At 45.5% G+C, this 24,093-nt stretch overlaps 1 protein-coding gene across 3 annotated transcripts in view; it reads left to right on the plus strand.

The window, feature by feature from the left end:
• The window catches only part of TRPM7 (transient receptor potential cation channel subfamily M member 7), a 224,113-nt gene that overhangs the window by 39,251 nt on the left and 160,769 nt on the right, over positions 1 to 24,093 (plus strand). For all 3 annotated transcript variants that reach the window (XR_015050321.1, XM_085850121.1, XM_085850122.1), the window contains 4 exons: positions 2,234 to 2,358; positions 3,968 to 4,139; positions 5,229 to 5,403; positions 20,318 to 20,441. Coding sequence is in view for 2 of the 3 variants with exons in the window: in XM_085850121.1 (XP_085706247.1) it covers positions 2,234 to 2,358; positions 3,968 to 4,139; positions 5,229 to 5,403; positions 20,318 to 20,441 (596 nt within the window). In the remaining variant the exon portion in view is untranslated. The remainder of the gene's footprint in view (positions 1 to 2,233; positions 2,359 to 3,967; positions 4,140 to 5,228; positions 5,404 to 20,317; positions 20,442 to 24,093) is intronic.

Consider the following 24,093-nt stretch of genomic DNA (forward strand, 5'->3'; position numbering starts at 1 on the left):
CGGGATTGGATGGCAGAACTTTGGGTTTACCAGATTCTGGAGGAGGATGCAGGCTTCTGGTAGTGAATGAGAGAAATTTAGGTCTACCAGATCCTAGAGGGGGTGCAGGCATCGGTCCTGCTGCCTCTCACAAGATACCTTGTGGATGCAGTTCCTGTGGCTGAGCTAATTCTCTGACATCTCATCGAGGTTGTGCTTGAAGTCTACAGCTGTACCCAAACATTAACCAGGTTGGTCTTCAAGGTTTTCGAATAATGGGCAAATTCGAAAAAATAAAAATAAAAGGGGTATGGAATCCAGGGAGATTGAAAGCATGGATCAATAGGGGTGGATTGGAACGGTGCGAGGAAAATTAGAAAGGGTTGATGACACTCTTGGACCTGACCAACCTGCGACAACTTGCACTTAAGGTAAGGTGCCTTGATGCTTACTGTCCCAAAGGTTCAGCTTTGCGAGAAATTTGGACATGGGTAATTGGGATGGGAGTGGACGAGAGTGATTCAATGGTCAGTAAAGGAAATCAGAATTGTATTGTGATGTTGATGTCTGTAATGTGTAAAGAATTGAATTGTGTTTGGAGAATGAATGTGGATTATAACATGTAAGCAGGCCATGGCAGTGTCGGAACACAGTCACCATTTTGCATTGCAATGTTTGATATAATTGAATGGAAACAGGGGGGGAGATGAGATGTTGGATTGTGTGGGTGGGAAGATATGTGGGACTGCAGGAATGGATCAAGCTCTGGAGGAGCAGTGACTGCAGCCCCCTAAGGTAATTTGTCCCTGGCAGCCAGTGGTGTCTGGAAATGGGGACCCTGTGTTGTGTTTGTGGGGTAGATGGAGGAATTTCATAGGAAAGATCGGATTGTATAGAGTTGCTTGGTCCGTGGACGAGTAGGAAACATCTCCATGTAAATTAAGTAAGGAAACTGTCAACTTAAGTGTTGCGTGTCACCACATCGGGGTGGTGCTGTGTTAATTAAGCAGGGATTAAGGATAATTTCCACAGTATGTGATTGTCCCCTATGACCTTTTGCATTTCAAGACCAGCGATTAAAAAGGGATCACATCCTTAAACCAACAACTAAGCTGTCCAAGCAGGCAAGAAACCCCACCTTCAGGGGTCAATGACTGTTGGCTGGATCATGTGGGACAACCCTCGAAGCCTTGTGTTGTGCCATCGGGGAAAGAGACGGTGCCATTCTGTAAGGAGCAGCGACGTTGGCAAGTGCGATCGACGAAAGAACTTGCACGGCCGTGTCTGAGCCCTGGTGTTGAGTATCACCATCCAAATTGCCTCCTGTACGTTTCCCGCCCAGAGTGTGGCTGGGCGCCATTTTGGGTGCATTTTCCCGTGCAGTGACGAAGCGGTTTGGTGACCTTCAAGCTTCAGGAACTCACCTCCGGGCACACAGCTAAGTGCCGGGATAAAGGAGGGAGTTTTCTTTTATTTATTCTGTCCCCTTGTCTGTATGTAAGTCTGCGTGGAGGCGCCTCAAAATTAGATTTAGTTTACCTCGCGTTCCGTTTTTATTATTACACTTTGAATTACCATTGTAAATATATGATTATTTTCATTAAACCCCGTATTTATTTAAGTTGCTTGTGTCGTCTATTTGTTGTGGGTTTGAGTAATAAACCCTTGTCCTCCGTCCCATGTGCTACCGTCTTGGTGAAGCACCAAGCTGTTTCTTTCCTGCGCACGTCATAATCTCCGAGAATCTCCACTGTCATCCTCCAAGGGAAATCGTTTGGCTATCCGTCCAGATAGGGGCTAACCTTCTGGACATGCCAATACTTTCTTAAGGCACTGTATAATGAAATGCAATGTGGAAGGTTTGTGACTCAACCATTATGGCATACCTGTATTGCAACATTACCTTTGAGGTATCTGGAATGAATATAAGAAAAGTGTAACTGGTTTAAACTTTATTCTTATATATTTTTTTTTATGAAATGGCAAGCTGTATACATAAATCTAGTGAACCTCAGGAAGAAACCTGTTCTGACAGTGATGTTTTAAGATTACCTGTTTGCACTGCTCAACAGGTAAAGAGCTTTTGATGTTAAACTAGACACTCCCCAAATTTAAAATGCTGTGTGTCAAATCAAAAGGCATTTATCATGACTTTTCACCCCAACAAATGATGTTTTGATTTGTTACCTGCACTGCAAGGGCACTTTCTTTTTTTAACTTTAAGTAGGATATTGAGCTGGCACGTGCACGGCAGGTATCGTAACGCACGTGGGTGATGCACTGAAAGAGCACTCGAGTCGTTCCTGCAAGAAAATATGCACAATTGGAATAGCACCCTGGGGACTCATTGAGAACCGAAATGATCTCATTGGTCAAGATGTGAGTAATGGTGTATACCTTTCATCTTGTACATTTTCCGTCACCTTCCATTGACTCTGCTTGCTTGCATTCCTCGATGTTCTTCCCACTCTGCTGTTGCAGACCTTCTTCTGCAGTGTTTCGTGTATTCTACAAACAGTTGTGACATTTGGCAAGTGAAGTTAGACATGTATAAAGATATAATCGTGCCTCACTGATCACCTGATTTGGAATATAGTATGCCTGTTTGTCTATTCTGTCGGTAATAGAAATGCAGTAATTGCAAACCCCTCTTAACCTTTGAATACACATTGTTAATTTATTTTTCATGACACATGGCTTCATAATTTGGCATATTAAATAGCTGTTTGTAATTTGCAGTTTGAGCTTCAGGATGACCGGCAATCCCATTTCATTGTTGACTGGCACGCCAAAGTTATATTGCGTCCCAACCTTTCCCCCCCTCCCTGTAAGCAGTCGGTCAGTGTTCATGCCAACTGATGTCTCCCGAGCCTCCAGCATATATCCTACGCTCGCGGCACATGAAAAACCGATTTTGTAAATGTGCTAAGCACTCACTTGGTTTCTGTTCCTCAAATTGTTTTGGCAAGAAGTAGATGCGCAGTAAATGTAAGCCTACCATTATAGAAGGAACAGTGTTGACAAACATCATTTTCCACAAATGAGAATTATGATATTTGATACACAGGCAGGCTTCTACCTGTTTCATTTGAAATGGAGATCAACTATTCGCTTCCATAATTCAGATGTGCATCATGTGTGCGTGTGTTCAGCACACAACTTTATTCAGGTATTAAACATTTTGGCAAATGTTGAAACGAATACCCACATATGGAATTTTTTGCTTCGTCATAATTTATTTTATGATCGCGGTTTCTTTTTCTTCTGGCTTTACTGGTCATTGCTTTTTGCCTTGAATGTTCTCCATTCAACGTTGGAGATGCTGAACGTCTGCCTCACTGTCACAATGATTAAAGCAACTGGGGATATTTTTTTTTCGGTGGTTTTCTATTGATGGTCGATTTAATAATGCTCTGAAATAGATTTTTATGTCTCCACCACCAAAATCGCCAGAGGCATTATTTTTAATGTCCTTTTTGTGTTTATTTCTACAATTATTTAATTCACCCCCTCCCCTCCCCCCCCTTTTTGGTTTCCTTTTCTTTCCACCAATCCACATTGGCCTGTCTGGTTAGTAGGAGGGTGAGGGTGCTGCACATTGAGACCAAAAGCTTGGTTGTGCCAAAGATAGCAATCGCCCATCCAAAACATAACTTTAGAGATATTATCGTCATTTTCAATATGGATAGCAATGTAGTTTTTGTTTTGATGTTGAAAATGTTATGTCTCAATGTACATCTGGTTATGCCCTCCTATGTATTGACCTTATTTCCACTCTGGTTAAATTGCCACTGTCATTTTCGAGCTTTGTTCACAAGTGGCGCAATTGATGAAAATTCAGCGGTTGCCTTCTTGAATCGGCACAGTTTGAAGTTTGCAGCCAAATATTTCTTTTGTGAGAGTTAAGCAGATTTGCAGGACCATCAATTTCGACTCTTGTTGAAGTTTCTTTTCTTTTTGTGTTTTTTTTTTTTAACCCCTTCCCCAGGTTTGTTCTCCCTATCAGACACTGACGAACCCGCTAAGCAAGCTAAACTTGCTTAACAACCTACACTCGCACTTTATCTTGGTGGATGATGGTACTGTGGGTCGCACTGGTGCTGAGGACGGTCTGCGCAAGCAACTGGAAAAACACATTGCTTTGCAGAAAATACATACACGTAAGAGATTAGCCAGAGTGGTCTTCTTGTGGCACGGAAAGTAAGGATTTCCGATGGTGTATGTTAAAAATCCTATGTCCTGTGCACGAATTGTTTTATCATTTAAACACGTACAATAAATGAAATTGGGTGTTTATAATTTATAGAAACGTGGTATATGATTTTTGTTTAATTATTTGACATTCGTTTTAGCCTTAAGCCATAAAAGCTGTTTTTGCATTTCTCCTCTTGCATAAACAAGAATTGTGACTTGTGAAAGATGACAAACATCAATTTGTTTCGAATTTCCTCAACTCTTGCCTTCAATAAAATTCTCATCATTATGCAAAGACAAAGAGTCACATTAGGGGGCCAGGCCGGCCACCCCGCGACAATGTATTATTAGTTGACTCCAGAGTAACCTTGTGTAAAGCACAATTCAGGTTATATTCATCAACTCCAATCTGGCACATCACCTTTAGAATTACACCATTAAGTATCAAACACTATTTACTCAATTTCACAATCAAATAAAAAATTTTCTGGTAGAACCAGCCTTTTATTGCTTTTGTGAGTCCCTCATTGGCTGTGGAACAGCATGTGCTATTCATTAATCTAATGGGAGTTTTACAGCACTATTCTTGAATCCAATTGGCAAGAAGTGTAAGCAATGTTTTTTTGTTGTGTTTTTTTCTTCAGGAAGAATAGTGTAGTTCCTGAGTTGTTTTAGTAACTACAGTTAGAAGCGGAACACTGTGATGAGTCTTTATCTCGTCATGGTAGCACTTATGTTTACACCTTTATTGTCAACAAATTTATCAGTTTGCAAAGGTGAGAACACAACATATCCATCATATTCTGCCCCGCTACATTGGTATCTCAATTTCATTGTCAGAGTTCTCATTCATGCATCCATCCGTGTTGTAATTTCTTATATTAGAGCTTATAACTGATGAATTTTATTCTCTTCGGTGTGTGAGGTGTAATATTCAAACTTCCCTGGATCCACTGTTGCGAAAGCATTTTGTTTTTTTCTTGCCATACCATGATGTGCAGTTATTGATGGTGTTTTGAGGTGTGTGCTGCTTTCCCTGTGTGTCTGCTCGACAGGTATGGGTCAGGGTGTGCCCGTGGTATGCCTTGTAGCTGAAGGGGGTCCAAACCTGATTGTGACCGTGTTGGAGTACCTGAAGTCAACTCCACCAGTACCTGTGGTCGTGTGTGAAGGCACAGGGCGTGCTGCAGACATACTTGCCTTCGTCCATAAGAATACCTACGAGACCGGGTTAGGAGTTTACTTACACATTCAAAAATGTAGTAATAATCATCTTGGATACATGAACAGGCCTTCTGTCGGTCATCAATCCTCTTTTTATTATAGCGCGGTGACATCGCGCTGTTATACAATTGGCTATTCTGTCCTGTCTCTTCTGTCACGTCTTCTATTACACTTATGGCCACGTACGTCCCTTTGATCTGAGGGCTATAAATAGAAATTTGTCCAACATCACAACTCTTCCCATCATGCATGCTAATTCACCGTGTCTACATTTAAATTTTATAACTGCAAAATTGTTTCATCATTCTTAACCTAGACTTTTACTGCCCCCCAGCCGCGCGATATCGAAGTATTCGCCTCTTGTTTATAGTATCTTGAGGCTCTTGCAGGTGTAAGCTGGATTGAAAAATCTGTTTGCAATTTATTCTGGATTCTTAGCCAAATCCAAATTTATATTTGACAAACAAAAGCAAGAAATATACTTTTACTTTACGAAGTACAAATGATTTTAAAAAATCAGACGAAAGAGTTCATACAACACCTTACCCCACCACAGCTTTGAGAAAAAAGGACATGGGAGAAGGGTCTTTTAAACTCTTGCTTTGCGTTTCTGAGCAAGATATATATTTCCTACGAGCCGCCATTATGTCTGAATCTTGATATTCCCCAATGCTGAGAGCGTGAGTGGCACATTCGATTTTCGAAATGCCATAAAATGGAGTAATATTTTGTCCAAGTACTGCAAAACTTTTAAATTTTCTTTGACTGCCAGACAGACTAAAATAAACCATCTTACCAAAAGGTGACCACGTGTGACTTCTTTCAGGTCACACTGAGGTGAACAGAGCTGCTATCCACCAGGAGCGACTCCTTGAGGAATATCTGCCTACGAGAGATTCCGATGAGAATCGTTCTACCGAGTAACCATGAAAAATATGTGTTTGCCTCATAACGTCACCAAATGACGTCATAATGTCTCAAGCTTGACATATCTAGAAAGCACTCATCGAGGTGTTCAATTTGAGGTAATACACGATATGGTTCCTAAAACTTGAAAATTTGACCTTGGGGTCAAATATGTTTGACCTCAGGCGCTAACCATGAAGGTCAAGGCCAATCGCCACCAAAAACTAATCAGCTGAGCACCAGAACATATACTACATTCCCATAAAGTTTGGAGACGATTCAATTAAAATTACTCAAAAAATAAGGGTTTCGTCGACTCCCCTGATTTGCGACAGTGACCTTGACCTTTGACCTTGACCTTCAAAATTTTGTGCGCTGAAAGGGACCTCTATAGGCCTCTGATATGCGAAGTTACAAAAATTTCCAATGATAACTGTGCTCTGCAGAGTGATTTATACGTGATTACAGACAAAAAAAAAACATATGAAGGTCAAGGCCAATCGCCACCAAAAATTAATCAGCTGAGTGCCAGACCATGAACTATATTCCCATGAAGTTTGAAGACTATCTGATCAAAATTACTCAAAAAATAAGGGTTTCGTCGACTCCCCTGACTTGCGACAAAGTGACCTTGACCTTTGACCTTGACCTTCAAAATTTTATGCGCTGAAAGGGACCTCTATAGGCCTCTGATATGCGAAGTTACAAAAATTTCCAATGATAACTGTGCTCTGCAGATTTTTTATACGTGATTACAGACAAACAAACAAAAAAAAACATACAAGCTGACTGACATATCTTGCAAAAACTTCGTTTTGGCAAGATAATAAAAAAAAACAAAAAAAACATACAAGCTGACTAACATATCTTGCAAAAACTTAGTTTTGGCAAGATAATAATTACCTCACCTCTCTCTGCGCATGCATGCTCGGGACGACATTCTGTACAATTTGCCATATTCAGAGCCAAAGTGCTGCTAAACTGCAGGCTCGCGTTCCGATTCTTGTTCTGTTGTATTCAAAATATAAAATTCAACTGAAATTAAGTGGTTCTTTGACCATAGACTGACGTCTTTAGGTAGACCAACAGACAGACATGATAAACCAATTGCTTAGCACTGCTTTTTGCTTAGCATGCATGGGCAAAAAAAATGGTGAAACAAGGGGAAAAGTTTTACAATACCTATCCTGAAATATGTACAGTTTTTTAAGTACCTTTGATTAATGTATCATTATGCTTAGTCTCAGAATGCAGTGTTTCACTTCTTTCTTTGCTCCTCCACTCTTTCCGAGTTATGTCGCTCTCACTTATTTTTCCTATCCTCTACCCTTCCCTTCTTTCCTCTCAACTGTATTTATTTTGATCGATTTATCCATTATCTCTCCTTGTGTATATATACAATGCCTCGATAGCCTCGTACTTGTATTTATTCTTTAACTACTTCACTATTGGCAAATGCATTTGACACTAAAAAGCCTCTTGGCCATGACAGAGAGCACAAAGGTTGACACATTTGATTTTGTGTTTGATATATGTATGTGGTTTATAGTATGTTTGTTTTGAAAGAGTCCAAATGTTTACCTCTGAAAAAGGTTTTCAGGCCAAAAAACACAACTTGTATTCCAACAGCATCGGTAAACTCATCCACCACTAGGAAGAATGTGTGATACTTACTGAAAACTACATGGAAAACGACCAACATCTGTCCTGAGTTGATTCTTCGTATCATGATTCAGCATGAATACTGATGCATCACTTTGTCCATGTTTTGGTTTCATGCTATTTACAACATACCTTTTTTAGAGATATGTAACCTTCAAATGAAATTATTTGTTCCCACTATAAATTGTGAACCACAGAAGTGATTTCAACCAAATTGTCCATTCTTTGTGTGGTAGGGGAGTGGGAGAAGACAAACCTGTGTTTATAGACACTTGCATCGAAGTGAAAATTTGGTTATCTATCTATAATTCCAGCACTGTGTGTGTGTGTGTGTGTGTGTGTGTGTGTGTGTGTGTGTGTGTGTGTGTGTGTGTGTGTCTGTCTGCGACCGCCGTTTCTCGACGACCACCAGTCCGATCTGATTGAAACTTGCCAGGAATATTGCCGGGGACCCGCGGATGTGCCTTTTCAAGGTTTGATATTAATCGGACGAGCGGTTCCCAAGTTACGGCCATTTTATTGCTTTTTTCATTGTTGGAAAGGTGTATATATCGCAGCTGAAGTGTCGTTCCACCTTATCATGCCATTTTTTCCCAAAGATATCTCAGAATAATGATAACAGCATATCAATAATAATAGCACAATAATTGGCAGTAATAAAAAGAATAACGTGATACAATGACCAATGTCTGTCAACCAATAACGACCTATATATTGTCTGTCAACCAATAATGACCAATAACGTCTGTCAACCAATGACAGGACACGGTGCTATGACATCACGAATGACGTCACAATTATTGTTTATATATTTATTTTTTGCACGATTGATGTCACACTTCTTCTTCTTCGTTTGGTATGACGTCACAATCGACGCTGGGGACCTGAGTATATTTCCCAAGTTATGGCCATTTATGATACAGTTGGTCCGATCTAATTGAAGCAATGCCCCAATCCAGTCATCATTTACGAGAGCGAAGGAACGATGCTGCACCTACGGGCACGCACCTACGGGCCCGCACTAGTACCATTAATGGTGGGAGGGGAGCCAAGTGATATGCATACTCGCCTCTGAGCTGTCTTCCCTTGGTTCAAATCTCAGCTCAGCTATAAACTGTCATCCTGATATTTCACTCATCAATGTGTGTGTTGTCCCTCACATGGATGGTAAACTGGGCATCCCGTCTGCCAGCATTGGTTGGTGGACAATACAGATCGCACGTTTCAGTCCTTCGTGAAGAGGAGGTGAGCTATTGCCGGCACCCTGCCCAAATTTCAAATTACAGATTCCTGCACCCTTATCCGAATATCGTATGTTGGATTGGCGACCCATCTAGAATTGCAACCCAAGCCAAGAAACTTCTTCTGCAGAACGGACACTCTGTATGTAGCATGGTACACATAGTGGGGCAACTTAGCATAACAATTGTGCATTTTGTGAGGAAAGCACCAAATTTGGCACACTAGTAGCCTAACATATTATGAACAGATTTGGATATTGGGCCATCTCAAATTCAGCCGTTGCTGGCTGTTGCAGCCATTTTCCACTGCCATCAAAAATTTTGAGATGGCCTAATATCCAAATCTGTTCATAATATTGTTGCGAATTCGCGCCCGCCGGCGTGCGAGCGGCCACGTAACTCGAATCGCGGCACGTCGCCCACCGGACGGACAATTCTGTCGTGACCCTCTCGGACTAACGCCGGGAGCTAGTCACGGGTGGGCCTTTCGGCCTCACCATGATCGTGCTAATCGGCCCCCCGCGTGGGATAGGGTTGTTCGCCAAACTCGACCTACCTAAGTACCCACTCGGAGGTTAGACCGGGCGATCACACCTCGCCGCAGGTCGACTCCGGACACGGGCCCCTTAAGCGACCCGTTCTGTACTATCGGGATAACCGAGCGGTGTTATCGTCGGCCTCGACGGTTCTGATTAATTATCGGGCGTATTAAGCCCACTACCAACCCTTTACGTGAAGCACGATGGAGATTCAATTAAAGAAAAGACGAAGCGAAACGGGAAAAACAGTTCAACATAATTCACATTTATTCCGCGGCACACGGAGAGCACACATATACAATTACAACAATTATGCACCAAAAGCAGATGCTACAAAAGAAACACAACAATGCAGATCTACTACCGACTATGCGAGCTCACGGCAACACTTACACAGTTTTACTTTACAGGTGGCGCCGACAACACATTTACAGAAAAGGGCCACCCTCAAAGACAAGGGGGCAGACGGGGCCTGTGGGCCGCGAGACCGGGTGGATCCTACCCGTGTCTCGTGATGAGCCGCAAATGTGGCGGCGGTAACCCTACTCCGCGCTCCTTCGCGGGTTTCGTTGGCACTGCTTGGAGTGGGGTGGGAACAGGGCCCCCTTTTCGCACTATCTCAACGCGGGGGGGGGGGGGAAGGGGGGGAATTGTTGATGCTCTGGGGAAAGAGGATAGCTGGCTTGCTTGGGTCCCACGACGAGCGACTCCACTGCGACCGCGTCGCCGACCGCCGTCTTCCTTGCCTCGGACCCGAGGTATCCGGTCCCCTCCACAATTCTCCTCAGCCGACTGCAGCAAATCACCTCGACCGTGCTCCAGGCTTCCTCTCTCTGCAGCTCCCCGACAGACTCCGAACCCCGACAGACTGCCACTCTCCAGACCCGACTTGACTGCCTCGACCTTCCTGACTCTAACTCACTGCCTCCAACCTTCTCTCCAACTCAAAACTCCAACTCTTCTCCAACTCGCCTTGACCGAAAAACTGACTGAATTCGCCCCACGCTCGGCGCTTTATAGTGGTGTAGGAGAACCCATATGCAAATTTCTGGATCAGAACGAGCTCGGGGTGGAGCCACGCTCGCCCATTGGACGGAGAAAAAGGGGCGTGAATCTCCCCTGATCCTCGAATTTGCATATATCGATTCTACTCCGACGCGCCTGGAGGCGGGGCCAAACCGCCCCGCGCTTGCTGATTGGACGGATCAGAAGTGGGCGTGTATCATTCCTGATCCGACTTCTCCTCGGAAAGGCCGCACTTTGTACCCGCGGCTCGGTGCGCGCCCTGTACGAGTCCAGGACAGCCTGACGCTCAGTGCCCACAAGCGGTACGGGAATGGCCGCAGAAGGAGAGGCGAAGGTGGTGGAGGGTTTAAAGTGCTGGTCCATGGCCATGGCGATGTTTGGAATGGCGGTGATGCGATGTTTGCGGGAGCGAGTTGTGAAGGTAAAGGTCGTGGCTGTTGGCGTTGTTGTTGTGAAGCGGAATTGCGGTTGGTGGTTGTTGTGTGATGGCGGTTGAGACGTGGTTGGTTCAAAATAAAGATAGAACACAAAAACTGCTATCTTAAAGGGTCGCAGCCCGAATGAATCACATTTATTCCCTCTAAACAACGGGTTTGGGGCTAACTACACATGTACTTACAGAGATATCTCACCTACGGGACCTGAATGGTGGTTTGCGAATTTCCTCAACCGCAACACTACCCCCTCCCCTTTTTACAGACTCGTCCCGAGTCGTCAAATTTTCGTGTGCCATCATATGTAGTTCTCCCCAAGTACGTTTTACCTACGGATCCCTGAGTGCGACATTCATGGTATTCGTGTCCCCAAAATAAATAACCTGAGGGCTGAGTAACTAACTAAACAAACCCACTCACACGGACGACTTAAATAAAATTGCCGGCGCTAAGACAGACTTGCCGGGGGCGCACTCATATGTACAGTACATCTTAACCTTAACTTACAAATTTTACACTAAACCATAGCCCAGGATCAATGGACTCTGCAAAAAGAAAGCAGTGAGCAGGGAGCCAGGCTGCTCGCATGCAGTTTCTGGCTCGAACAATGCAGGTGACAGGGAACGTGGCCGGCTGCTCACACGCAGTCCAAGGCCTTCCCTTTTGAACTGAACGCAGTGAACCACAACGGTGCATGGGCTGCACAAACGCAGTCTCCTGGTGCGGCTGCCCGCAAGGCAGTCCCTGCAAAACACTGAACGGGCACTGATGCAAGCAACAAAACGGTGCACGGGCTGCACAAACGCAGTCTCCGTGCCAGCTCAAGTGGCACACGCAATGAACACAACGGATGGATGGATGGATGGATGAATGGATGGACGCAAACGTGGTGCACGGGCCGCCACTGCAGGCCCGTGTTGCAGCTGCCAACAGGGCAGTTCTCGCAGCTTGCAAACTGTTGCCTTGATCCTGGCGCACAAGAAAATGAACAGGGGGGGGGGGGCAAAGCAAAATTGAACGGGGGCTGGTGAACAGGGGCAGTGGGCATGGCATGGCAAAGGTGAGCAGGCAACCACAGCCTGCAGAACAAGGCCGCTGCAGGCAAACACAGCCGGCAGACGAACTGGCTGGTGCAGGCAAACACAGCCGACGAAGTGGGCCGGCACAGGCCTTGAAGCAACACAGCCAGCAGATGAAGCTGGCCAGCCTTTGCCTGTCAGTGGAAGTTGGTGGAGGGAGTGCGGTGGTGCTGGCCACTCGGAAGGCGGGCTCGAACCTACCCTACGGTCTCCCTCCGACCTATCGCCTTTGCCTGTCACTGTCCTGACCCACTCCCTTAATTTGTCAAACCCAATTTAGCCCCAACTTATTTAATTTTTGATTTTTTTTTTCCTTTCTCCCACTATAATTCGTCCCCTTACCCCCTTTATCATCCTTGTTCAGCTAACCTATCGTCTACTAGCCTACTCCCAACACCTACGTTCCCTTCCCGGAGGGGAATAAGGGAGAGCTAACGTCCTGTGTCGAGGCCCAATGAAGCCTCAAGATGGCCTCCCCAGACTTCAGCGATCTATAACACAAAGTGGGTCCAGCGGCCCACAATGAGAGCAAAGGGATGGATGGTGCGGAGGGGTACACTTCCTAATCTACCCTAACCATTAACCTTAAAACTACCCCGGGGCTTTCAACAAGCGCCTCTCGCTTAAACTATTGGTTCTAAAAACCCAGATTCCCGTCACCTGTGTTGGTGTCCTCTCACATTTCGGACCTTGCCCCCCAATTTTCTTTCCGTGCCCTCACACGGTCTCATGGCTGGGACGCGTGGCTCCCCTTGGCAGACACGACCCTCTGCCGAATCTCCAGCTATGGCACCCCCTGGCACTACACTGCCTCCGAGCCTACCAGCTCCCTAAACACCGGGGAGTGCCCCCCATGGCAACTCCCCTGAAATGCACACGTGGCAGGCTGGCTTCCCAGGCCCCTTTCCGAGGGTCACCCATGCTTACAACACTGCCCACGTGGCTAATGGCGCCCCGGGCCCCCACACCAAGCAGACGCACCCGTGCCCACTACGCTATCCCGGCCCCCCATGGGCCCTTGGCCTACTACGGCCGACTAGCCTGGTGCCCGGGGTACCCACTCAGCGATACTCACCTTTCGCAGCCACGCTCCCAGCCCGTCAACAGGGCTCCTGCACCCCTCCAAACGGGTTTCGAGCCTACACTCCCGCCAACAGCAAAACGACTTCCATTTTTCAATTTGACTAACCCAGCTAACTCACTTTACACTGACCCCGGGGTCCCTTGGGCGGGAGTCACTCCTCCCCCCAATCACTCATCGCACCATGCATTCCCCATTCGCTCCATTCACACAGACCCGCTGGCCTCACTCACTCACCAAGTACATGTTTCCACTCAACTCACCTCGCAACTCTTCAACACGCACACCGCTGAACTCTGCCATCCTTCTATCTACATCCCCTAACTAACTCGTGCTCCCACGTCGCCCCTTAAACTACAGCACGTTCCTTTTAACACTATGTAGCTAATCTACGTCCCCGCTACACATTCAAAGTCTGTCACCGTCCTCAAATAATCCCATTAATCAATTTCCCAACCTAAATCTCATCTAAATCCCTCTACCTAATCCATTCCACAGGCCCCATGAGGACTTACCCCTGCCCCATGGAGCCGGTCTAACTAAGCTAACCCTTCCCCCTAACTAGTTTCCATCCTGTGCCCAGGAAGGGGATCATCCACCCCTTGCCCGGGAAAATCCTGTTCACCCGAAAGCGAGGCTTGCTTTTTTATTTTTTTATTTTTTTATGGCGCAGCACCAGCGCGGTAACTCGCAACCTGCGCACCAGCGCAGCAATTCACAGCCGCGCACCTTTGGCGTGACATCATGGCAGCTGTTCGCGTCCCTCGTCCCTCTTGGACGGTACCATCCGGCAGGGATTCACCCTCCTGCCGGATTCCAACCACACACGCAGCCATGACGTCACCCGGCGCATCAAAAAAACACAAGCCTCACGTCTCGAGGGGTTCCCCATGCGAACACATGTGCTCTGCCCGTTGGAGCTTAACACACCCGCTCGCGTGGAGAACCCTTCCGGTCCAAATCCGAAATCCTGCCTAAACTTTGTCCGTCGCGGGATCGGCAACATTCACCGCGCTCGTTTCCGGACCGGGCTTCACTCCTGCAAACGAGCATGTCGGGGCCTCGTGCGTTGCACAGCACGGACCTCGCGCTCGCTGCTGGGTGAACCTGGCGCCGTGCTCAAAACCTCTACGGCCGCTACCCGGCTTTCGTTCCTCCATCGCCGTTGTCGTCTCCATTCAACACACGCACTCCTGCGTGTCACAACGCTCACACTCCACTCCATTACATTCACACCGGGAGACGCGGCTGCATGCTCACGCATGCCGACCGACATCTCCCTTACACACAGCGACCATGCACACGCTGTCTCCCTCATACTCGGCCGCTCACTCACTCGTGCCATTTCCCCCACACAAGCCATACCACTCACACACGCGGGGGCACTCGCCCGCGGTGTCTCATCCACACACGGCGTGCTGGGAAGCACGCCCTTCGGCACACTTGCCACCACACCACTCACACACGGGGTCGCTTCCACACACGGGGACGCACTCACACCTTGCACCACACACACCGAGACGACCACACTGGGGATTCGTGTCCCCACAAGGGTCTCCGGGGCCTCTATACCCCCCAAGCTTTCCGTGCACCTGTCCACAGCACTCCTCCTCTCGACCTCGCTCGACACGACCGAACTCACCTGGTCGTGACTCGCTTCAAGGGGGCATACTCCCTCGCCTCGTTCCTGGAGGAGGCCATCCAGCTGCTCGCACCGGGTCTCTAACCAGTCCGCCAACTCCCCCTCATTATCCTCCACTGCCTGTGTGTGTGTGTGTGTGTGTGTGTGTGTGTGTGTGTGTGTGTGTGTGTGTGTGTGTGTGTGTGTGTGTGTGTGTGTGTGTGTGTGTGTGTGTGTGTGTGTGTGCGCGCGCGCGCGTCGCTAACCCCGTCTTCATTGTGTAGTCTTCCCTCTATCGTTCCCATCTCCCGTGTCTCTGTACATTTATTAGTTTCTGTTGTCCCCTCGTGTCTATTAGTCTCTGCTTCTTTCTGACGTCTTTCCCTTATCTTTATGTAGGTCAACCTTGCTTTCTCCTTAAGTCGCTCCCGTCCTTCCCTCTGTTTCACTCCTTGCTCTTTCACGATCTCCGCGTACCTCATCATTGCTTTCCGTCTTAATTGTTCTTTTCTCTCCCTCTCAATTCCTTTCACCTCGTCTCTTGTCTCCCTCGTGCACGTCTCCGTCACCCTAATTAGTTTTTCCCTCTCGGTCACCGTCACTGTTGCTCTCTCCGTCACCTTTACCAGTCTCGCCCAACACGCCCCCCGAATTATTTTCTTTGTTCCCGCCTTCACCGCGGGCCTGACAGCCGTTGCACTCCCTCCCAGCTCGTTCGCTCCCACACGTGGCATCGCCATTTTGAGCTCCACTGCCATTGCCTTCATGCCCGCCTGCAGGCTTGGTCCCATGTTCTCCATCTCACCCCGCAGTTCTTTCATTTCTTCCTTCATTCCTTGCGCATTTGTTTTCATTTTCATTTTTATTTCGTTCATTTGTTGCGTATTCGTATCCATTTTTGTTTTTATTTCGTTCATTTGTTGCGTATTCGCTGTTATTGCCTGCAGAATCCTGTCGAGTGCACTCGGTTCGACAAGGATTGGGGGGTTTTGGCGGAGAGGGGGAGGGGATGTGTCATACACCGCGGCCGCCGCCGCACCTATTTCGGGCTCTGGGTTCAGTTGGGGTAGTTCGTGTTCCTGCACAACCAACATTTCCTGCTCGGGGGTTTTCATCCTGGACCATGGATTCTACACATTCAAAATCCATTTCTAATACCCCCGGCTCCCGCTCGCCTTGAGACGCCATCTTATCTCTCGTAAAGGGTTAATTTGAATCGCTCGTAATTTGGAGGGAATCGGGGGTCGCTCCTCTCACCCCTGGACCGATTCCCGTGAATTTAGCTGGAGACAGGAGAGCCCGTTTTCCCGCTCTCCGACACCAGTGCCGCGAGGAGGGGGATGGGTTTGTGTCCCACGACCTGACACCATTGTTGCGAATTCGTGTGAACGGCCACGTAACTCGAATCGCGGCACGTCGCCCACCGGACGGACAATTCTGTCGTGACCCTCTCGGACTAACGCCGGGAACTAGTCACGGGTGGGCCTTTCGGCCTCACCACGATCGTGCCAATCGGCCCCCCGCGTGGGATAGGGTTGTTCGCCAAATTCGACCTACCTAAGTACCCACACGGAGGGTAGACCGGGCGATCGCACCTCGCCGCAGGTCGACTCCGGACACGGGCCACTGAAGCGACCCGTTCCGTACTATCGGCATAACCGAGCGGTGTTATATCGTCGACCTCGACGGTTCCGATTAATTATCGGGCGAATTAAGCCCACTACCAACTCTTTACGTGAAGTAAGATGGAGATTCAATTAAAGAAAAGACCAAGCGAAATGGGAAAAAAAGTTCAACATGAGGCACATTTATTCCACGGCACATGGAAAGCACACATATACAATTACAACAATTATGCACCAAAAGCAATTGCAACAAAAGAAACACAACAATGCAGATCTACTACCGACTACGCGAGCACACGGCAACACTTACACAGTTTTGCTTTACAGACGGCGCCGACAACACATATACTCAAAAGCAAAAGAAAAGGGTCACCCTCAACGACAAGGGGACAGACGGGGCCTGTGGGCACGAGACTGGGTGTGCTGTGAAGGTAAAGGTCGTGGCTGTTGGCGTTGTTGTTGTGAAGCGGCGTTGCGGTTGGTGGTTGTTGTGTGATGGCGGTTGAGACGTGGTTGGTTCAAAATAAAGGTAGAACAGAAAAACGGCTATCTTAAAGGGTCGCAGCCCGAATGAATCACATTTATTCCCTCTAAACAACGGGTTTGGGGCTAACTACACATGTACTTACAGAGATATCTCACCTACGGGACCTGAATGGTGGTTTGCGAATTTCCTCAACCACAACAATATTATGAACAGATTTGGATATTGGGCCATCTCAAAATTTTTGGTGGCAGTGGAAAATGGCTGCCACAGCCATCAGCGGCTGAATTTGAGATGGCCCAATATCCAAATCTGTTCATAATATGTTAGGCTACTAGTGTGCCAAATTTGGTGCTTTCCTCACAAAATGCACAATTGTTATGCTATATTTAGCTAAGTTGCCCCACTACAAGTAAGATTGAATAGGAATGAATATGTGCATGGTTAAATCTACTCTTGTGTGCCTTTTGCTTTCTTGCATGTCGATACTTGCTTTTAAATGATTGTGTGTGTGTAATAAATAATTGTTTGTTGTTATTTGTAATCTGTCTCGATTGTCTTTTCCTTTATTGGTCCGACACAGTGTACAAGTGTAGTTAGACGGGAAGTTGTACTCCACCGGATTTGCTTGTTTGCCGGTGCGAACTTGACAGCTCTGCTCGGCTGCACCTGATGTGGTAAATAAACGCAAGTATGCATCAAGGGCACGAAACTCACTTGGTGCAGTCAATCCACCGGAAACGGTGAAATGCGAAATCGTGTAACCCTGTCAGGATTGGCAGTACCAATTGGCATACGTGGTTGCGCTTACAACCCGCCAGTGCTCAGGACCTGGCGTTCAGGTGGGACCTGAGTGCTTCTACTCATGACGAGCCCTGAACCCCTGGTCGTAACAATATCATGGCTTTGTGCAGGCTAAAAAATCTTTGTCCGTGTTCGTTCAAACTCTTTCCCTTCCAGATAGTTTTTCACCACATCAACTCTGCTTTTGGTCATTCTCATGCTGGAAGATGAATCCCCACTCAATGAGATGTGATCCTAAGAGAATAGTATGATGGATCATAACCTGCCCATACCTGTCAGCAGTTAATGTACCTTTGATTACATGCAAGTCTCCGATAGATGCAAGTCTTGGCTGAGATGTAGTCTGACACTTGTATATTGATCCTCCATGCTTCACTGTAGCTGTTTTGCACTGACTATTGTATCGCTCCAGGGGTTGCCTTCAAACAAACTTCCATTGATTTATTATTCCCAAACAGTTTAAACTTTGGGTCATCTCATCTGCAAAGAGCACTTTCTTCCAGGTTTGGTCATCCCACTGTTTCAGTTCTGCCATCCATTGCAGTTCTTTTGTTTGGTTGCCTCTCCTCAGCAAAGGTTTTTCGGCAGCTGCATATCCAATATAATGTGATGGTAATACAACTGGCCCCCAGGTGAAACAAACATCCATAACACGTAGGAGCTTCCTCGTATTGGTAATATTGTTCGTGTATGTGTGCAGACTGGCCCTCACCCATTGTCTCGAGGGGCGTGGGACAAATGTGTTGTGTGAGCTATAGTAAGTCGTCTTCCTCCTCCTTCTCTATACCCCTCCTGTCCTTCCTTTATTTTCCCTTTAAATCCTCATTTATTCCAGTCTCATATGTGGTGGTTGTAATTTAATGCACCACACAACACAATTCGGCTCTCTGTTTATCCCAAATTATATTTTAACAATCTTCACGTATATATTGGGTGCAACCTGCTATTTGTACATTTTTTAAAATTTTATTAGTCCTCTCATACAGCACCACATATAGCCACATTATAAAACACCGCACTACAGACGACCACAAATTCAGATGACGAGGGAGATAACAATATTCCTATTTTCAAACCATTTGGGCACGGAAACCAATTAAAAAGAAGTAGCATTGACTTGGAGGAGAACCTCGAGGATGATTGACACCCGAGGGGGGCGTTGCATGGTGAGCGCACCAATGGGAACGTGCTGGCACAGGTTCAAGGGTCTGGCGTTTTGCCATGATCTTTGCTCCTTGGAACTCCACCTCCCATGAACTCTAACCTCCCCCCCCCCCCCCAAGTCTCCACCCCGTTCAAGCTGCTTAACCCTTCGTTAGTCCCATGGGGTGTTTTGGCATCCCGCATTTTTTTACATTTTTTAAAAAGAGTAACATTATATGCATTTTCGCATTGGGGCGTGTAAACACCCCACCAGACTAACCACGTTTGAATGACACAGCAGACTAACGAAGGGTTAAAAAGGTGAAACGCCAGACTGTTCACTGCTGTTGGAACGCGCTGGAGACCTGAGTAAGAAACCGACTGCCATAACCAATGGTGCTGGAGCTGGGACAAGCTGCACCAAGATGGGGCCAAGTAGTGCTGGGCAGGTAGCATTGTGACCAGACGTGCATGGGGCAGAGGCATGAGAGCGGACAAGCTAAGAGGTCCCTAGTGTGGGAAGACGGCTCCATAAGTCCCTCTTGTGGTGAATCCCAAACCCCGGTTCCATAACAATGTATTTTACTTTTCTTGAATAAATGTTAACACCAGTACTTTCAGCTAGGTCATTCACAATATCTTCTCGACGAGATCGTAATTTATCACCTCGAGAACATACCATGAGGTACTTAACATCACACTGGAGAATTTGGGCTTTCTTCCTCAACAGCTTGTATTCCCAAATCAGGACTCGTTTTTGTGTCCTCCTCGGTCTTGCATTCAGCTCCCACTTAAACATGAAGTTGGTATGCAACCGGCCCTTTTATTGTATCAGTAAACTTTTTGTTTTGGGGCTAGTAACATTACACATACCCCTTGTAGTGTGCTTCTCAATCACAGTAATGTCACTTCTTTGTCTCTGCTTTCTGTTTATTGACCCCTCTCTCTTAGTTTGGAATGTAAATGGTTAAGCCACACCCATGTTAGTCATTGCCATTTGTACTTTTACTGTTGCAATGTTTGCCACAAAGCCATTGTGATCATTGATCATTCACACAGTGGTGTGCCTAAATTGCTGTTATAATATGTTGATGGATTACTTATTGTTTCACAATATGATTCTTTACTTTGCATGACAAAATGAATCAAACTCTCCACTTCGGTCATGTCTGTATGCTTTATGTGAAAGTGGCTTGAGCAATGGAAAGTGGCATTGAGGAATATGCGAAATGAAAAAGTGGAAACGGTCATTGTTTGAACCTTGAATGCGCACAGGGAACTTTGTGATGGGATCCAAGAGGAAATCATGAGTACCATAAAAAGGACGTTCAATTTCAGCCACGGACAAGCTCATCACCTGCTACAAACCTTGCTTGAGTGCATGCGGAACAAAGCGCTGGTGGGTATTCACATTCCGCTCAATTGAATGCATCGTTAATTTCACAATTTCGATGAAGTGGTTTTGTATTTGACTGTTTCAGCACTCTCATTGTTTTTACTAACTTGTCTTGCTTTTATCTCCAAGTTTTAAACATATTTGAATGTCATTTTCATTGTTACTCTTATCACGTAATTTAATAGTAAACCTCCTGGCTTCACCCCCCCCCCCCAACCCCCAGTGTGAATTCTGTTGTACTTTTACAAAATATTGTTGATTATATTGGATGTAAAGAAAGTATGGTCATGGTCAATGATGAACTAGTCTTGCTGGTGAAGACTCATGTCGATATGCATCGGCAGACAGGTAAAACAATGTATAAAATCAACAGGAAGTTGATTGAGGTTTGCTGACTGTCGTGGGAAGCAAGAAGCTGATGATTCAGGCATTAACCCTTCATTGAAGCAACAGAGGGTTAACCCTCGAACCGTGAGCTTTTCATTGCTTCCCATGGAGAAAGAGAACAACCAATTAGCTCTCACCCAATAAAGGCTCCAAAACATGTACCACATGCCAATGCCAACAGGTTTTGTCGGTCTCTTGCCTGAGTCAGTCTGGCTTGGCTTTGTCAGTCGGTCCCTGGGCTCTTGTCTGGCTCGTCATCATCATTACTCATCTGCTTGGTCGTCTCTGCTCTCCATCTGATCATCACCTTCTCCCTGTGATGGCGCTCGATCGGGGTTTTGCAGCGCTTTGGTGATGGCGTGCTGCGGGACTAAGGATATCCTGCTTGTGCAGTCCGTTGCGCCAGGGAACGATGTGCGGGAAGCACTGGTAACAAGGGAGGAGAGTGGGGAGCAGCTTCACACCTCATAGTCCTGGGGGAGGTCGGCGTGGACCTCGTAGCTATTGATGTCGAGTGAAACCAAAGAACATCATTCCAGACGGACACGCCGGCTTACCAGAGCTGTCGCACCAGGTTAGGGGGTTCCAAATATTCTTCGCCCAAACTGTCTCTCTTTTTATCGTACGGAGAAACCAAGGGCCAATGGGAAAATGGGGTTTTGGTTCCTGGGCTTCGAGGAAATATAGAGGAAGATCGACGGCAGCCGGAAATAAACACAGTACAATTGAAATGAACATGTAAAATACATATAAAGCATGTTCACATTGAAATAAACATGTAAATAAAATAAGTATGGCATAAAATATACAAAAACATGAGTTTTACCTTTTAAATTTATTCCAAAACAGTGAGGTGGGTGAGAGTAAACATATTACGCACTCATACTGTTCTCTGTTATAAATAGAAAACACAAGATTTAGCTCGGGATGATTATGATGCTGTTGGGAGGTTGGAGGTTAGAAAGATGTGGTTGTAGAACTGGCGATGGCTGTTGGATCATCGGGAGGATGACAAAGTCGCCTGCTGCATTGCCACATAGAAGAAGGAAAAAAACTATCCTCAGCCACCTTGATCCAGAGTAGATCTTCACTGCTTCGAGAGGAAGGTACAAGATGGCATCCTCTTCCAAAATAATCCCATCTCTTCGGCGTTAAAACCTTGCTCCGGCATATATCCCTTCGCCTCGATTAATTCCATGAACCATGGATGAACTGGAGGCTTCGTAAATCTGCAATGATTTTTCACGTAAACTGTTCTACTCCAAGTCCGAGTAAATCCACAATGGTTTCTCCCGTACACCGGTCCACTCGGACATTTTTTTCTCTCTCTTTGGTCCTTGATCCAAACATTAAGTGCTTTTTCCATCCTTTCACGATGATGATCACGCGACTGGAATGAGACATTTGCGCTTTGCGGAGCGGGAACACTTGAACGGATATTTGACTCGCGTTCACCGCACAGTCTATTCCTGTAATGGCGGCCCACAGATGCCGCACTTTCACCTCTTGCCAATGTATTAGGAACTCTTTTTTTTCGCATAATGTCATAACCTTTCTCTGCCTTCTGGCATGATTAATTTTGTCCATCGTTTGACGTTTGGATGCCATTATTAACTGTTGTGTATACAAGATCTTGGAGATCTCGTGTTACAGGATCTCCAGATGTCATTTCCTGGTTGATGATAATTTAGGATTAAACTTAGCTTCGTTCCCATATGCTGGTCTGATTGCTGCAATAAATGGTGCGCAAGAAACAGCACAAGGCTCGTAATGGGAGGTTATCATACACACGGACACAAACGATGACTCATCTCAGCTAAAACCATGATTGGCTGAAATGAAAAACTGCGATTACTCAATTGGACACAATAGGTTGCCCGTGATTGGTCAAAACCCGTGATATTTGAGAGTTCGCTGTAGATATGTATACAATGCCTATAGAAAGTCTACACCTCGTTTCAAAATTTTTACCTTTTGTTGCTTTACAGCCTGGAATTATATTGCATTAAATCACACTTTCCACCTATATTTACATATCATAACCCACAACTTCCAAGTGAGAAACAAATTTCACAATTTTTTTTTTTTTTTTTTAAATACAAAACTAGAATATCTTGGTTGGATAAGTGTCCACCTCCCTCCTCCCTGAGTTAATACTTAGAGGAGGCACCTTTGACAGCAATTACAGCTGTGAGTCTGTTGGGATAGGTCTCCACCAACTTTGTACACCATGATTGGGTAATATTTTCCCATTCTTCTGTTCTGTTCAAACTGTTCTGTTCAAGCTCAGTCAAGTTGAATGGGGAGCGTTGATGGACAGAAATCATCAAGTCTGCCACAAATTTTTGATTGGATTTAAGTCGGGCTCTGACTGGGCCACTCAAGGACAATTATATTTTTGTTCCTTAGCCACTCCAGTGTAGCTTTGGCTGTGTGCTTCAGGTCGTCGTCATGCTGAAAGGTGAACTTCTGTCCCAATTTCAGCTTTCTTGCAGAGAGCTGCAGGTTTTCCTCTTGGATCTTTCTGTATTTTGCTCCATATTTTTTCCCTTCTATCCTGACAAGTGCCAGAAACACGGAAACACAAAGACAACATGATAACAACACACAAAGACAAGTGCACACACGTGCTCACCCACCCACACACGCACAACACCCGATCAAGTGTAAGTAAAAAAAGCAGAGAACCGCTTTAATGATGTGTTATGACGTTTGTTTTTGCTTTTGCAAAATAAAAAGCACTTTCATTTGACCTTGAGCGCTAGCACGTGACCAGAAGTGAGCAGTCGTATCAAAATAAAAACTGGACACATGCCAAGGTTCAGCGTCGATGGTGCCTGATGAAGCCGGCTGCGAAGCCGGCGAAACGTTGTCTGAGACCGGGTCTGCTCTCGCTTTTTGCTTAAATTAGCAGAGTCGATCTAGTTGTTTACCTTCGTTGGAAGCGCCTTCTTCTTCTGCAAAAATGTGTCATCCCAACTGCCCCAATCATATATATATATATATATATATATATATATATATATATATATATATATATATATATATATATATATATATATATATATATATATATATATATATATATATATATATATATATATATATATATATATATATATATATATATATATATATATATATATATATATATATATATATATATATATATATATATATATATATATATATATATATATATATATATATATATATATATATATATATATATATATATATATATATATATATATATATATATATATAT

The sequence above is a fragment of the Eptatretus burgeri genome, chromosome 12 (assembly GCF_056783735.1).
Source record: "Eptatretus burgeri isolate ZD-2024b chromosome 12, Ebu_testis_v1, whole genome shotgun sequence".
In the NCBI taxonomy this organism is placed as follows: domain Eukaryota; kingdom Metazoa; phylum Chordata; class Myxini; order Myxiniformes; family Myxinidae; genus Eptatretus; species Eptatretus burgeri.